Below are 18,195 nucleotides of genomic sequence, written 5' to 3'. Positions count from 1 at the left end.
GCACTGTTGTCTAGATTATGGTAGATGCCCATTTTAATGTGCACAGAAGCCGTGACTTTGGGAGACCTTCTGCTATGCGAGAAGGTAGGCTTAATTTGCTGATTGTGCTTTATGCTTCTGTTGTGTTTTAAAGGTCTTTGAGAGTTAGGCAAGTTAATCTTTAGAACCTCAGAGTATGATAGATAATATGTAGTGTGATGGCATTTGTAAGGTGCGGTGTGTGGTGTACTGCTAACAAATTGTTTTTGAGTTACTGTGATGAGATTTTTGTCTACAAGTACATTATATATGTGCATCACTCATAGTGTTATACTGTTTGAGTAGCAGATGACCATCAGACAGCATGAGACAATTCTTAGACTATCTCAAGACTGATCTCAGTCAAGCTAACTAAAGAAGTTCTGGAGAAGTGCTGCTCCATGGTTTTAACAGGAATATTTTGGGGGGATGGGGTCAAGGGTGACTATAACTGCTTAGAGTTCAATTTGTTTAGAATACTATTTGGGTAGATTTACTACTGATTATTTGTAGTGCAAAACAAATTAAGCAGTAGGTTGTATAGAGAAACTTGATGTAAATGCCTGCATCTATACAGTGCAGTCAGACGCACCCCTGTGCAAAGGGCATTATCACATTGATCCTCTTATTTATAACACATAATATGAGCAACAAAAAGTTACTGTCAGTTGATATAGATTATTAAAATCATAAATATAGTTTTATTTATTTGTAAACTGAGGTAGAGCCCTGTGCAGCATGCACCTTTTTCAGACTTTGGCTGGGAGTACTGCCGGTTAAGTGACTTGCATTACGTCAGAACAATATTTTTGTTGGGAAATAATCCTCCTACAAAACAGGAGATCCATCCATATCTCTGGCTGTTGTACACTTATTCTAACTAACACAAATATATGTTAATTAATAAGTTTAGTGATTCAAGAAATATTCACTTTACTCCAAAGTATTGCAGCCTCATAGTTCATGTGTATGTGTGTGTGTGTGTGTGTGTGTGTGTGTGTGTGTGTGTGTGTGTGTGTGTGTGTGTGTGTGTGTGTGTGTGTGTGTGTGTGTGTGTGTGTGTGTGTGTGTGTGTGTGTGAATAATGAATAATGTTTGCTCAGACTGGAGCAAAAACCATCATAGCTCCCACAGTGTGCAAAAGCAAGATTAAAAAGGATGAGTATACAAAGTCATGGCCTGCATATTTAAAAAAAAAGTGTTATGATTACGGGAAGATGATGTTTTAGTAAGGTGATAGAAAATATAAACAAAGCTGTAGTGGAAGAAAGTCGACACACTGTCCCAATTATGTTTTGTCCTGTTTTGAGTTAAAATGAACTTATATTCAATAAATTAAGCAAGGGTAGGAATTGTTTGTCGGTTCATAGTGCCACAACCATATAGGGCACTTGTAATGAAGCTCACCTGTTGAGAGGTCATCCAGGAGAAGACAAAACATAGTCAAGAGTACTATAATAAAGGAATGCATGCAGGGAGCCCAGGAGATATATCTAGGAGTTTATAACAAAAATGTATGACAGAGAATTTAACCCAGATATTAGTTTCCAGGCAAAATGAAAAAGTTAGAAAATTTGTGTTTCATATTAGCCCATCCAAGGTACAAAAGTCCCTTGATACAAATACCTAGCATAGATGTGTCATTTTAACATATTACTAAAGACATTGTGAGACCAGTAGTGAAACACGGCAGTATAAACTAGTAATAATTGCCATGCTACATCATTATCAGAAGCAGTGACATTATGTAAAACTGATGGTAAGGCTATTACCAGATTTTATTATCTAGAGTCGGTATCCTTAAATAAATACCTGCTGCCACCACTATTCTCTTTTTGTCATGGATATTGTGTCAGTCATTACAGGACTTTAAAGTCAAATAGTTGAAGATATCAGTCTACCATACATGGACTGATAGATTAGTAGATAGATTCAATAAAAGGTTGACAACCATGTTGGAGAGCTAATGACAAAGACGGTAATTAGTGGGACAAGTTGTTACTCGTTACTCTAATTACTGTTTGCAATATGAGAGGTGTCAAAAGCTTCGAATGTGTTTACCACATTTAAGTTTTGATTTGCTAGGTGTCTAGATAACCTCTTTACATTGCTAAGGAATTTTGGGAGGAAGAGAAAACAGCATTTAATATGACAGGAAAATATGTTAAGTTACAGGATAGGCTAAAGCTGATTATTTTTGTTGTGCCTTTCGGCTTTTCCCGGTTAGGGGTCGCCACAGCGGAACTCCGGTCCGCTAATGATTGGCAGTTGATTTTTACATGCCGAGTTGCCAGCCTTGATGCACAACCTTCAACGAAGGTACGCCCATTCACGCATGTCTCCATGCAGAAGACGCTCTAGCTGAGAATCGAACCAAACTTGCTATATCCCTAATAAAGGAATGCATGTAGAGTGAGAACACATAACAGTGGATTTATAACAAAAATAAATGACAAAGAATTTAATCCAGGATATTAAGTCTTAGTGCCTTCCATGGAAAAACAAGTTCTGGCTAAGTAGCAAAGGCTATTTAAGATGACTGAGACAAGAAATGCAGGGACAAGTCTAGACAACCTGGAAAGAGAAAGCTAATGAATATCTGTCACATTAATATGCTGAAGCCATGATTTATTTTTCTTCATCTTTCATAAAATGTGTGATTTTTTCTGATAATTACAGTCAGCAAATAAAGCCAGGCGTTACAATTAGTATTCTTTTTTTCCCACAAAAGGCAGTTTTATACAGATTTTTTAATTCCATCATTACTTTAGTATTATCACAAGATAAATTCTGTCACATGAAGCATTGATCAGCTGTTGCAATTAAACATGTTGTTTCATACTCTTTATAAGGGATTACGATCTGGTTTGTGGTCATAACTTAAACCCCTTAAACCCTCTACATCCTTTCTCTTTACTCTACCCTAATACTATCTTCTTTTCTTCTCTTATTCTCTCTCGATCACTGCTTGATCAAACTATATTCTACTCTCAGTTTATGTACTTTCTCTCTCTCTACTCCTCATATGTAAATATTGTAAATAGCATGTAACCTTAGACCTTCTTTTCATACAGTCAAACGTGCTACTTAAAGGAAACTACTAAATCTATTGTATCTACCTTCCTGAATGATGTTTTTTGAAGTATACTGCGTGTATTTGCTTTTTTACTAACTGTATTCAATGTAATGTTATTCCAAATGTTTATATTTTATTACTATCTTTTACACTATGTAACTTAGATTGTATTTGCTTTGCTTTTGAGTTTTCTCCCCGGGCCTCCACTGAAAATGGGTACGTTCTGGCCCAGTGGACTTCCCCGGTAATCAAACTGGAAATAAATAAATAAATAAATAAATAACTGGTTTATTATGTACTCAAGACAAAGAACCCATGAAATTTACCCTGAGAGCAAAGCTCAAGAGGAGAACCTTGGCATCCGTGCAAAGAACACATAATAACAGATTATGATACAAGACAGAATAATAATTTTTTGTAATGTATGGAGATTTTTCTGCTCGTGTACTACCAGTTAGAGAAAAAAGACAGAATGAGAGAAAGTGTAGGATCACAAACTGTTTTACCTGCTTTAAAGTAAGTAAAGGAATAAGCACCATCAAACAGACAGCAGTTGCTTAAGAATTGTGGATAAATCAGTACTATATTCAGAGACAGTTTTAAAAGATTGTTCTCATTCACTTCTTTGTCATGTAAGAAACTAAAAGAATGACAGTTTTTGCATCAATATGGATTGTATGAACAAAAAGAGGTATGAAACTCTTATGTGTGGTATTACTGAGTCACTGTAATCCTCAATGATTTACTAAAAAAATATGCGAGCAAAAATATAACAGAAATTCAGGGGCAGTTGAGACTGATGGACACTATTCCTTTCTCCCATTCATATTCATTCTTCTGTTGAATGGCACATTATTCTTTTCAGCAAACAATTTCCAAAGTATATCTTGTTTGCAATGCTCAGTTATACTGATCTTGTAAATGTGCCAGTTTAGATATTGTGAACTTACATTTTATTAGCTGTATATTTCTTAAAATCCTATACTTTCTGCCACTGTTTTTTTTTTTTGTTTGTTTTTGTACTAGGCAGCTGTCCACTGGTAGCCACCAGCATGAGGCCCAGTTGTAATAGTGCATATGGTTGCTTAACAATTGTTAAGCATCCCCAAAGCAGTACTATGATTGCGCCTCAGGCTACTGAAGCTGATAACAAGTTTATCTTTTCCTGACATTGGAGCATAATCTGGCTGTCCACATACTACATAGCTGTAAAATAAGGTGGGCAGGGATAGCTGATATGTTTTGGTGGCTGCATTGGTAACATACATATGTGCCAGTGTACCCAGCAGTTGATTACAGGTAGCGGAAGTCTTTGTTGCTGATAGAAATGGTGGTTTCTGTATGTTGTTGTTTGTCTTTTCGGCTTTTCCTGGTTAGGGATCGCCACAGCGGAACTCCGGTCCGCTAATGATTGGCAGTCGATTTTTATGGTGCTGAGTTGCCAGCCTGATGCCCAACCTTCAGAGAAGGCACACCCGTTCACGCATGTCTTTCGGAGGCCACTTGACCGCGGGGAGGACATGCAGACTCCACACAGAAGGCACTCCCTGCGCACTAGCTGAGAATCGAACGGGAGAGTCTCTTGCTGTGAGGCAACATGGTGGTTTCTGTATAAATTCTTTAATCTAATAAGGGTGTGAAAGGTTACTATGACCTTCATAGGTGTTCAGAGACCTAAATGGAAGTTGATACACTTTGCTGACCTTTAAAGATGACTAATGTTATATGTACAAAGGAAATACAGTACTAAAAGTACTGCATGTGAAAAATCTTCTGGAGCAACACAGGAAAACATTGATTTTCTGAAAGGTTTTTGCATTAGTTATAGTGTTCCATAACAATATGAACTTAAGTGGAAGATTTAAAAAGACACATATGTGGATGAGGAGACTTTTCATGAATATTGTCAATGAGAGGTAATTCGTGCTGGTTTGATAATTATTGTGATATTTACGCTATTCCCACCCACACATTCTTGTGACTGTCATCATGGTACGTGCTTTTGTTACTTTTTAATATACTGATACTAAAAGAAAGGCCAATCACTTTGTTTTGTTTGCTGTATTTGGGGCTAGGATGCAACACTGTCACAATTGTTTGGTGGTTATGGCAAGCAAACACTATATATAGTATGTGGTTTTAGAAGTGCAGGGGAGCAACTGGGCCAACTGCTTTCATATTTTCTCTTTGCTGGAACGGGATTCACACAGTTTGAGCTACTTTATGATGTATATCCCTGTGGCTTGCTAGATATGGCAGAAAAACTTGGGGGTTGAAAACACACTCTTTAAAAAAAACAGTTTGATAGAGCATTATTCAGACATGCATGGTGGGTTAACAACTGTAATGCCTGCCGTGAGTGAATATATATGGAGACACTAAACCTAGTATATAGCAGTCATCTCTGCTGATATGGTAATAATTTTTGAGGATCGGGAAAGCCATCTCTCTAAAGTTCAAAATGCTTTGGATTACTTACATGAAGCTAGATTTACTACTGACACAAGTATGTTCAAGTTAGATATGCCAGAAGTATGCTATTTAGGTTGTATAAAAAATTAAATCCAGGAGATAAAGCACTTGTGTCCGCTCATACTCACTGTTATAAACTCCTTGTGCAGTGAAACTTTTTGCAATTGTATAAAAAATATGTGAATTAACTTACAGAATAAAAGAAAACGGGAAGAGGAAACTAGAGCAGTCATACCACATAAATGTGAAGTCTTGGAGAAAAATGAAGTTTCTATAGAATGTAGATTTGTAAGAGAAATTAAGGTTCTTATAGCATGCATGCATTTTTGCACTTCTAGTGTAACTATCCTTTTTAACTCCGCCAGAAATACCACAAGTGAAAATATCCTTCTTCCTCTCCTCTCACTCTATAACAAATTTCATTCACACTATCCCTTTCTTCCTTCTGTTTATATTCATTCATCTGCTAGATTTTGTTTGCAGTGCTCATTTATACTAAACATGTAAATATGTCAGTTTTATTTGTGAAGTTATATTTTATTAATTATGTATTCCTTAAAATTGTATGCTTTCCATTGTACTCACTGTATTTTACTTACTTTTAAGATTGTAAAGTTTTGTTGCACCTTCAGCCAGTATGATGTTCTTCGTGTTTCACTGTTGCAGTCATCACATTTGGGTTATCTGCTTGCAGTAGCCCTCATTCGGCCTGATTAACAAAATCTTGGGTCCTGCGTCGGTTGCTGTCCCTTCTTCCATGACGTCAGGTCGTCAGGGGTATAAAACATGCAGCCAATGCGATTACATCAGTCTTTCTTGCCGTGCGGTGCCCAAAGCAGAAGCAGTTCGCAAGTGCCGGTCGTCCGACTCCTGAAAATTTAGTTTTCGAGTTTCAGAACCACAGTTTTCAACTAAAGCTAAGTACCCCATTGGGGAAACTTTTTCTTGCTCCATACCGATGTCAGTAAAAGTTAATAATTGCATTTCTTGTGGAAAGCAAATACCTCACAAAGATTTTAATTCGTACTGTATTCCTTACCTAGGCCCTGACCATAACGTACCTTGATGTCGGTTTTGTGCTTTATTTAATCAATGCACTTTGCGTCGTCGGTATATTTTCGCCTCTAAATATTTCGGTTCTCGGTTCAGGTATCCAGAAATTTTGTTGGTAAGCCATCCGACTACTGGAATTTTGAAAAAATGCAAAGATAAAGACAGAGACAGGCCGCCTAGGTCCAAAGCTGCCAACGACGCTTCTCCTAAGCCAGTCGCCAGTTCGCCAGTACTCAGTGAGGCACTTTTGCAGCCCATGGTACCCGCTACTTCTGATTCACAGGCCTCTCCTGAGACCCATTCGGAGTCTGGTATGCCGTGAGATGCTTCAACTGTGAAAACTGTGGATGTTTTTACCTTGGATGGGTCCAGAGCTGCTGTGCAGGCACTGGCTTCTGAGGGTGTATTCAGGCCTACAGACTTGCATATTAAACCGACACCTCCTTCTTCTTTAAGGCCTAAACCTCGAACCATGCCTAGAAAACCAATGCCCAGGCTGCATGCTCAGGCCTCTATGCCTAAAAAAACAAATGATAAGAATGGTTGAAGATCTTATAACTTTAATCAGGGGAAGCCAACCACCCTCTTCTAAGAGACCTAGGACTGAAATTGTTTATGAATCTTCTGACCAAGATTCTGATTTTTCTGATTCTTCTGATGATCTGGATTTACCCTTATCTACTTATGAGGATTCTGATGCAGCGGACTGTATTCCCTCTGCTTCCCCTCCAGAAGATTTTTTTTTCGGTGAAACCTTGCACACTCTAAGGGAGCATTTCCACTGGGAAAGCCAGGATTTTTCTGATTTGAAAAAGAGACTTAGGGATTTCTTACTCTTGCCTCAGCATAGGCCTTTAGCTATACCTCCTGTACTAGACATTGTTGATGATGCCTTTTTAGAATCTAGTTTGGCCCCTGATTCTTTGCCTCCTGCTCCCAAAAAATCTGACAGATATTACAGGGTTCCTGGTTCTTATAAGTTCCTTTTTAAAAATCCTATTGTGGATCCAGAGACTATTTCACAGGGACCCAAGGGCATTAAGGCCTCTACTGCCAAAAACCCTACCCCTTCTGATAGAGTCTCCAGGGTGCTGGATAGATGGGGTAAGAAGGTTTACATTTCTGCAACCTTGGCCATTAGGGACTTAAACTGTCAGTTTCTTATGTTAAAGTATCAACAACATATTATTGGACTGCTTAAACAGAAAATGATGTTGATTCCTGACTGTGTGAAAATAAGGAATTCAGGATTTAATGCATACTTTGCAATGTGGGTTTGATTCTTTAAAGGCCTCTTGCAGGGCTGCTGCCACTGGGTCTGTACTCAGATGGCATGCTTGGCTTAAAGAGCAATCTTTGCCTGATCATGTTAAAGCTAAACTGTTGGATGCTCCCTTAAATCAGGACCACCTGTTTGGCAACAAAGCTGAGGAAGTTCTTAAAAAGATGGAAGATAAAGCTAAATCTATGCAAACTGTTAAAGATTTCTTACAAGTTCAGCCTCCAAGATTTAATAGACATTGGCCCTCTAAGAATTGGTCCTTTCCGGCTCCTTCCAAGCCTTCTCAATCCAAACCCAGGCAAATCTGGGAGAAGAAAGACTCCCCCCTATGGAAAACTGTCTCAATGACTTGATTTTAAAACTTACAAGCACTTCTAAACTGAATGCTCCTTTAGGGGGAAAGATTGGTCTTCAGGCCAAAAACAGGGAATTCATTACCCAGGACAAATGCGTTTTAAATATAGTGTCCCAAGGATACAGATTTCACTTCCACACATTACCAACGCCAAAAGGTTGGCCAAATCTACCCCCAAGTCAGTGGGCAGAGGCTCAAAAACAAATACTCTCTCTCTTAAACATAAAGGCTATTCAACAAGACTTTTCCTGGTACACAGAAAAGACAATTCATGGCGTCCTATTCTGGACCTGTCTACCCTAAACACCTTTTTGGTGATTCCAAAATTCAAGATGCTGACTCTTCACCAGTTGCTTCCTATGCTAGGAAAAGATGCCTGGATGGTAACACTCGATTTAAAGGAAGCATAGCTGCACATCCCAATCAAGAATTCTTGCAGAAGATACCTACGCTTCAAAGCAGGCTACAATCACTACCAGTTCTCTGCACTGCCTTTTGGCGTATCTACTGCGCCCACAGTATTCACAAAGTGCCTAGCCCCAGTCATCGCATTTTGCATGCAAAGAAATATTCAAATATACCCATACCTGGACGATTGTTTAATTCAACTAGAAAGCCAGGACATACTTTTGAATCATCTGGCCTTTGTACAAAGCATGCTAACTTGTCTGGGGTACACCATAAATGAAAAGAAATCACACCTGGTACCCTGTCAACAAATCATATTCCTGGGAGCAAGCTTGAATACAACTTCCCAGATGGCTTTCCTCACGCCAGAGAAACAAATTCATTTGACAACCTACTTCAAACAAGTGGCCACAAAAATCCTACTATGTGCAAGGCAAATACTACAAACCTTGGGGTTCATGGCCTCCTGCATTCTCCTGATTCCATATGCAAGACTGCATATGAGGAAGCTACAATGGTATCTAAAAAGCCTATGGTGTTAACATTCTCAGGATCTAGAAGCAATGATTCCTATCATACCTTGCCTACACTTAGAGTTTCTTTGGTGGGCAGAGGCCTACCACCAAAACAAGGGACTACCATTCACACCACCCCCTGCAGCCCAAACCCTAACAACAGACACATAAGATTATGCATGGGGGGCTCACCTGGCAGGGAAGTGCATTTAGGGCAAATGGAACCCAAGTCAAATGCACTTGCATATCAATCAAAAAGAAATGTTAGATGTACAGCATGCTCTGACAGCCTTCAAGGACCACATTCTTCCAGAACAATTAATGGTAAAGACGGACAACATCACTGTTATGTGGTACATAAACAAGCAGAGGGGTACACATTCTTACCCCTATGCAGACTAACCATGGCATTGTAGAACACAGCCCTGAGCTACCAAGTGCATCTACAAGATCAATTCCTACCAGGAAAACTAAATACACTGGCAGACGAACTAAGCAGAAACCTCATGGACCCACACGAGTGGAAGCTAGAACCAAAGATTTTCAACATGTTGACAAGCAAATAGGGGAGCCCAGATATAGACCTGTTTGCATCCCCCCAGAACTATCAATTTAACAAATTTTGCACAAGGACTCCCCACAAACAAGCTTGGAAAGTGGATGCTCTGCCATTCAGCTGGAAAAACCTATCAGTTTATGCCTTTCCTCCTCTGTCTGTGCTCTCCAAAGTACTACTAAAGATCACACAATACAAACCAAGGATGATTTTGATTGCACCAGACTGGCCATGCCAACACTGGTACCCCCTCTTGCGCAGTGTGTCACTGTTGGCCCCATGGCACCTGCCTCAGACTCCTACCCTATTCTCTCAGCAGGAGAACCAGATTCTGTACCCTCAGTGTCATACACTGAACCTAGCAGCCTGGCTAATTACCTAATCTCTCCTTTACCATCCCTCAGTAAACCAGTGATGGATATCATTCTAGAGGCAAGGAGGCCTAGTACTAGAAAATCTTATGCTGAAAAATGGAAAAGATGCTGTGACTGGAACCAATCTAAAGGGATAAGCACAGCAGTGCCCAATTTACCTCAGATTTTACAATACTTAACTGAGATGCTTCACAAGGGCCTGTCTTTCTCCTCCATTAAAATTCACGCCTCAGCCGTTTCAGCTCATTATAACACAGAACCTCCCCTCTTCTCTCATCCACTGCTTAAGCAGTTCCTCAGAGGGGCCAAAAATCTATGACCAACCAGGAGAGCCCCAACTCCAGCCTGGGACCTTAACATTGTATTGAAAAAGCTCACCCTTCCTCCTTTTGAGCCAGCTGCCACTGCAGATTTAAAATTCCTCTCCTGGAAAACATCTTTCCTTTTAGCAATCACTTCAGCAAGAAGGGTATCTGAATTACAAGCCCTCATGGCAGTGGAGCCTTTCATCATCTTTCATGCAGACAGGGTGTCTCTCAGGACCAATCCCTTCTTCAAGTCCAAGGTGGTATCCAGTGTGGCCTTTAATCAGTCCATTCATTTCCTAACCCACAGAACAAAGGGGAACAGATACTGCACTCCTTAGATGTGCACAGACAACTTAGATTCTACTTGGACAGGACTAAACCTCAAAGGAAATCTGATCAACTGCTAGTGGCATTTGCTGCAGGGGCAGAGGGGAAGGCTATTTCAAAGCAAACCATTTCCAAATGGATAGGCCATTGCATTCATTTCTGCTATAAACACCATGGAAAACCTATCCCACAGGGGATCAGACCCCACTCAACCAGGGCTGCAACTACCTCTACAGCCTTTCTCAGAGGCGTCACTACCAGGGACATCCTAGAAGCTGCTACCTGGAGTTCAGTACATACTTTCAACAAGCATTACCATCTGCCAATTTTCTCTAAATCCAGAGCTGGCTTTGCCACTGCAGTCTTGCAGGGCCTTATAGCTGGTCCTAATGCTATTTAAATTCCTCCTCCCATCCTTAGCTTTGGGAATCTACCCAAATGTAATGACTGCAACAGTGAAACATGAAGAACATAGCACAGTTGTGTACACTTACCATAAATGTAGATGTTCAAGTGTATTCACTGTTGCAGTTCTGGTTACCCTCCCTCCAGCCCCCTTTCTTCTTTTGGCCATACCTCTACTCTACTTTTACTATACTCAAAAGCTTTTTGGTGTATTTGCTTTTTTGATGGAGGTATAACCTTGTATATTTATAGATTAATTTGCTTCCCATTTGAGGGCACCTGACATCTGGGGCAAGAAAAAATGATGTAATGGCATCGACTGCATGTTTTATACCCCTGACGACCTGACGTCATGGAAGAAGGGACAGCAACCGACGCAGGACCCAAGACTTTGTTAATCAGCCCGACTGAGGGCTACTGCAAGCAGATAACCCAAATGTGATGACTGCAACAGTGAATCCACTCGAACATCTACATTTATGCTAAGTGTACACTGCTGTACTTTTTGCATATTGGCTTTGTCCATAGACCACCTACTCAATTAACACATTGAAATAAAAATAATACAGTAAAGTAAAAATGGAAGAGACAGTATCAGTGTCTCAGAAACAACAAAGTGGGAGGTTGGCATAATACTTAAGGTGCTTACCTTAGAAACCTAAGGTGCACGGTTTGATTCTCACATGGGGTAATTGGTTAGGCTTAAAATAGCCCATAAAGGCAGGTAATCTACAAACAAAATCTTTCATTTTCCCTGCTAGACAGGGGTCCAGGGAAATAAATAGTGTGGGAAGAAATAGCCAGGGAATTGTTATGGCTAGGCTTGTATAGGCCCTAGGGCCAATAGCCTAGTACCAACCTATGAACCTAAAGAATTTATACTCAGGAATAAGGACACATTTACAGAATTGCCTGGTATAACAAGTTTGGCCCAATATAACACTTAAATGTGCCTGGAAAATAAATAAATAAATCTGAAACCATACCAGATTCCACTGCCCTATTGCCAAACTGTTCGCCAAGAGAGACACAAAATCTTTAAAGTTGTGATCAAACAGGAATTCCAAAGTGATTTGGATAGCCTTATTTTAAGGGTCCCCAAACCTGATCGGTCGATAAGATTCTGCAATGACTTCAGAAAGTTAAACAATATGTCTAAATATGATCTACTCCCTATGCCCTGACTAAGAACTGACTGACTTAGAAATTGGTCAGTGCTACATTTTTGCTTTCTTTTGACCTAAACAAAGGATGTCATATTCCTGTAGCCCTAGAACTAAGGAAAATGTGGTGTTTTCCACAGCAGATTGTCAGTTATCTTTCACTTAGTCATCATTCAGCTACTTTCCATTCAATTTCTTGCAGTAGAATGCTCACCTGTGCATTTGACTATTGAGTCTTATGGTACACAATTTGCATCTGTAAATATACATGCCCACATACATGCAAATATTTCATGCACAGGCATTAATGCCCCTCTAGCCTGCCAGTAATGCATTTTATCTGAGTTTATGCAACTTTGGTGGCAGTGTATTCATAGTCCAGTAGTGTGAGTGGGGGGGGGGGGGGGCAGAGATCCCACGTGTGTGTGTGTGGGGGGTGCAGATGGCATACCCTTGTTCCAATAATGCATGTTTGAAGCTTGTTGCTGCTCATGAGTATACAGTGACACTAGTCACTGACAGTAAGCTGGTAAACCTTGAGCAGCTGCTGTTTGTGTTAATGAAGAAGATCCCATATGGATCTTTCACTATAAAACAGTGCCTGCAACACTCCAAAGGCAGATGGACAACATTTTAAGATGCTCACTCTAGTGTATGGCAGTCTATCTGCCTGATATGGTAATATTTCCTGAGGAGTGGGAACGTCATCTCTCAAAAGTTCAGGCTATTTGGATTTCCTGTATGAAGCCAGGTTAACTGCTGACACAAGCTATGTGCAAGTTAGGTATGCCAGTAATATGTTGTTTAGGTTGTATACCCACCTGAGGGCATAAGCACAAGATGAGATTTAAAATTTATCCCTCAGTTTGCTCATATCGCTTGCCCTTTGATTGTCTAATCAAGGGTATGGCTGCCCTGAGAATTAAGTAGACAAAAAAGTAGAAAGAAATTTTAAGGCTGTGATGCAATCAGTATCAATTTTAATAGCAGCAGACTTCTCCAAACTGTCTTTGGTCCATACTGATGTCTTGAAAGTAGGCAGAGCAGCAACTTTGTCTCAAGGTACAGAGAGCAATGAATATTTCATTTGTTACATCAAGTAAAAGCTCATCATTACTTGGAAATGGTATTCAGTGATTGTACCATCAGTTAATACCATTTGCTAGGCAGTTAGTTTGTACTAGTAGTCATATTATGGATGATGTCCCATTAAAGTGGCTTTAATGGCAAAGCAACTGTAACCTACAAACTCTTCAGATGCCCGTCTGTGTACTTGACTGCCTTTTACTGGCAAGCTGCATCATCGGCTTGCTCATTCCTTCTTATATGAGGATGGGCTATTAGCAGCCTACAATCCATTTGGTGGGGATGCAACTGTTCTTCCTCATTTGGGGAGAGGGGTTATGTGACATCATGATTAATTAACCAAGAAAAATTAACTTGGTTGCTGTAGTATTGGTAAGGTTGCCTTTGAAGAAGGGTTATCAGGGAAGCTGCATTTTGGTCATTGCACCTGCTGTGGTCAAATTCCTGATTCCTGAAATGAGAAAGGCAAACAAGTGAAACTTCTGGAAAATGGTGAGAGTAGTTCAAAGGTGACTATGTAATGAGAATTTAGGTAACCATCCCTGAAGTCAGAAGGGGTGAAAACTTACATTACTTATTGCAGAAAGTCTTGTGAAGAGTTGGGAGTACCTGTCTGTGTTGGTTACAGAAAAACATTATACCATTTCTTTTGGTTCGTAAAAGCTAAAGGAAAGACTGCAGAGTTATTTTGAACACATGTTTAGGTAAAGAAAGTGAACTTTTATAAGCAGTGGTTTGTTCTGGACCACAAAGAGATACAAAACGTTATGTTCTTTGACAACCGTGGAAAACTGAACTAAAATGCTGAATATTCTGTTTTTGTTTCTGTTACTCCCCATGTTTTTGCAGGAAAGACGATTTTTTTTCATTATTTCTTTTTGTTAATAGCCATGCTTTAAACCTGAACAAGTATTTAGGACTTTTTTTTTTTAGTTCTGTGGCATACTACAATGGGTATGCAATTATGTATGTATGTATATAATGTACGTATGTATGTATGGATGGATGTGTTCTTATGTGTGCAAATGAAAGGACTAATAAAAATTTGGATTCAGACTTTTTTATCAGCTGAATATGTTTTAGGATATGAATATCTGCTAGAAGTAAACAAAATTCCTCAGTTGCAAACTTTGTGAAAAGTGAAAACATTCCACTTGAAAAAGTAGTGCAAGTAGGTATAATTAGCAATTTAAGTATGATATCCTGTAATGTGTCATGTCTCTGCTATACAAGTAGGGATAAATACCATTTTATGAAAGATAGTGGAACAACGGAAGCAAGACTGCCTACAAGTATATACATTTATCAGTAATGGGTATGCCAAGAGAACCAGGTGTGCACTAACAATATTGCACAGCGAATAAAGCAGGCAGGCATTTCCAGTTACTGAATATACCCTAAGGAAGATATATGATGACAGATAATAATGTTTATTAAATACTTCAGGAAGCCATCATGGGATTTTGCAACAGGAGTACAAACTGATTTTGTTGTAAGCACCACATTGTGAGTTAATCCAGCTGAGTCTATACGTTCATACTCATTCCATTTCAACATCTTATCACATTTGAAGTCTGTTATTATTTCAGTTGGCCTCCAGTAATGACTACAACATATTGTTTTGGCTTTGTACATCCCTTTGTTGCAGCACTTTAGGTGTACAGACATACATACATATATAAATGCATATGCATTGTAACATGATCTACACATTTCTCCTCTAAAGTAAACAGAAGCAGAGCCTTTATATCAGCGGTTACTCTGCAATCTAAAGCAGGTCCTTTAGACTGAAGAGAAAAAAAAAATGAAAGAAAAAGAAATATAAACATGTGACTAAAGTATGATGGTTGACTGTGATGGTTTTTAATAAACTAAGGATATATGTCTGCTGTCATACATTCTAAGCATGATTTTTCTTAACCACCACTACATATGTTATGTTGTTCACTGTTTACCATGTGTCATAACTGTTTGTCTCTCTGCTAGGCCTTTTCCATTTTCTTATTTATTTACTTATTTATTTTTGTTTATTGTTTGACTGCAATATTTCATTAGAGCTTTGACAGATGCTGTGTTTGGTACTTAATCCCCCTCCAAAACAAAATTCTTTTCTTCTTTTGTCATTCACTCAAATTCCAACCTAACCAGAGCCAGTCATAACCACCACAGTCTCGTGCAGAGCTAGGAAAAAGTTCACGTTATGAAGTGAAAATGAAGAAAACAATCCCCCCAGTCCAGTCCGTAAGTTCGATCAACTGGAAGTTGAAAGTGTGATATGATGGCGTCATGTAACAAGCTAAAAAAAAAAAAAATCAATGGTTGCATGACATGCCGTCAAGTATCGTGGAGGTGCCGTGATTGAAGCATTTTTTCTTGGATGTTGTATCAGTTGATGATTGGCCAGTCGATCACATGTGCCTTTTGACTTTGTGCTGCCACAAATTTTGCTGTGCTCATTTTTTTTTGTTTAGTGCTTGCAGTGGTTATTTATGTTAAGTTTTTGTCAGCATTTTTCTTTTCTTTTTTTTTTTCCTTTGTTTTGCTTCCTAGTTGTCACATAAGTACTTGGATTCCAATCTGCCTTGAAATTATCAAGACTGACTGTTACCAAACCAAGTGTGTGGTCGATTATTTTGCACTCAAAGATATTGTCGTTTTTATTTTTCTGGAGAACAGGGGGCCTTTTTCATTTGACATGGCTCAGGAAATCACAAGATATTTAATATGACACTCCCAAAATGCTGGAGTACAAACTGTTCAGTGTATATGGCCTATGTTTGCCTTAATATTAGTTAATTGTAGCTGGCTTCCTGCATCATGGTAGCTGATTACAAATTACCAAATTCAAGTGCATGTTTTGTTCACATTTGAAAAAGGGTCCTTTACAAGTGTTATTTTGGTGTTGTAATTGTTCAGACTGCTGTGTATGGTTTGCTGTTTCTTGAACCAACAGTGTGAAAACCTGCCAGCATGAATTGATATTTGGCATGACACTTTCAAAAAAGTGGAACTTTGAAATTCTGGTCTCTTGCTGTTAATAATGTGCTGCTAAAGAAGAAGACCCTGCCTGCTAGAAAGGGACATGAAAATGTTTTGGTTTAAATCTTTACTGAAAAAAACATAATCAAGATCAAAATTAGTCAGGATCATGATACATTCAAATAAAAAGTGTATTGGTGAAGTTACATTCATTACTTACTAAGTAAACATTTTATTTCCATGGCATCATCACTTATTATTCCTAAACACAAAACTTGTGGCAAAATTGTTTGCTTTATGTTGTCATATAAAGAAAGTGGCATCTGAAACAAGCACTTCACTCAGATGTTAAATGCATTAAAATTTGCTCAGTGGAAGCTGCAGCTAGTATGGTGTGATTATGTGTTTTCCTTACCAGCTGCTAGTGGAAAATGAGTCTAAGATAACCATATGCTACACATAAACCATATCTCCTTAGACCTCAGACATTAGTTTTCACATATGACTTCATTCCCACCACTCACCAATGAGTGTGATCTGACTGTTTAGTTGATATGATTTCTAAAATAAATAGTTAAGAGGATTATAATAGCAAGGAATGGTATTTATTAACATAAAACACAATAAACTGTTCAGAAAGGGTAAGTTTCTCTGATTAATTTCAATATCATGATCATGGCTAACTTGATCATTAAACCGATTTCATTTTTTAGTAACAGGATGAACTCCTTGTTTTCACAAAGACCTCACTCATATCTTTTTTTCCCCTCTGTCTACAGGGCAGGAGCTGAAATGGGCCACCATGTAAAAACAAAAACAAGTACTGTTGGGGGAAAAAACTTTGGACATATCAGCAAACACCAGACAAGCTGAAGACTTAAGACTTTTTTCTCTCTGATTGTTTAGATTGTTATCAAAAAGTGTTATGTCTGCTCGATTTGGGAGAACAAGATTTGCAAGTGAACTGAAAAATAGAAAATCTTGGAACTCTGAAGAAATATATGATATCAGCAATGATGGCTTTCTACAAACAGGAATTAAAAACTTGGATTTTGACAAGGAGTGCCTGTTTTCCACCAACAATGCTGTTGCCATGAAGACTTGTGGTAATAGTTGTGAAAGCATCTTATACGTCATTCCTTAGCTATTTAGGGACCAAAGGACCAAACTTTTTATTGCATACTTGTAGTTGTATGTATAATATGGAAGTTCTTTCATTTCTCTTAGCTGTTCCTTAAACAGTTTGAAGAGTTATAAGAAATATGTAAAAATGCTTAAATGCTTTTAAATGGCAAGGTTATAATTATTTGATACTTTAGATGGTTCTTTGGTTATAACACTTAAAGTATGACACTTTCATATGGTTTTCTGTAAAATATGTAAGGACTGGGTAGTTAGATTAGGCAGAATGGTCATTTGTCTAAAAGCAAAAAAAAAAAAAAAACAAAAAATATAGCAAAGAAAAGAAAGGCACTAAACGCTTTGTAAATGCTTCTATCCTTCCCTTTAAAGAAAAATAGTTGTACAGAATTTAAAAAAAAAAGTTTAAAAATGCATATATATTAGAAAATAGAGAATAAAAAGAAACAATAGAGTTAGCATTCATGATTAAAAAAAAAACTTGTAGAACTGTAATTTTTTGTAGAGTTTAGTCTGAGCATAAATTCTTATTCTATACCAATTGCTCTTGGATGCTGTCACTTACCGACAGAAGGCTATAATGGCAGCTTTTTAACTGCAAGCATTCCAGCTATTAAAGAAACAAACTCAACTCTTGTAGACAATGCAATGAAACAGCTGATGTCTTTTTATTACTGT

The 18,195-nt window shown here is 38.5% G+C and overlaps 1 protein-coding gene across 15 annotated transcripts in view; it reads left to right on the top strand.

Moving 5' to 3' along the window:
• Positions 1-17,894, top strand: part of LOC122807764 (CUGBP Elav-like family member 4) — a 2,333,978-nt gene extending 2,316,084 nt beyond the window's left edge. For 13 of the 15 annotated variants that reach the window (XM_044078787.1, XM_044078838.1, XM_044078856.1 and 10 more), the window contains one exon: positions 17,157-17,894. Coding sequence is in view for 2 of the 15 variants with exons in the window: in XM_044078876.1 (XP_043934811.1) it covers positions 17,157-17,185 (29 nt within the window). In the remaining 13 variants the exon portion in view is untranslated. Of the gene's footprint in view, positions 1-15,546; positions 15,640-17,156 lie in introns of those variants that run through there. The other 2 variants (XM_044078865.1, XM_044078795.1) reach the window with 2 other exon arrangements.
• The last annotated feature ends 301 nt before the right edge of the window (positions 17,895-18,195 follow it).

The sequence above is a fragment of the Protopterus annectens genome, chromosome 1.part1 (assembly GCF_019279795.1).
Source record: "Protopterus annectens isolate FY-2018-M chromosome 1.part1, PAN1.0, whole genome shotgun sequence".
Taxonomy (NCBI): domain Eukaryota; kingdom Metazoa; phylum Chordata; order Ceratodontiformes; family Protopteridae; genus Protopterus; species Protopterus annectens.
The sequence above is the reverse complement of the archived record's forward strand: the minus strand, read 5'-3'. Positions and strand labels throughout refer to the sequence as shown.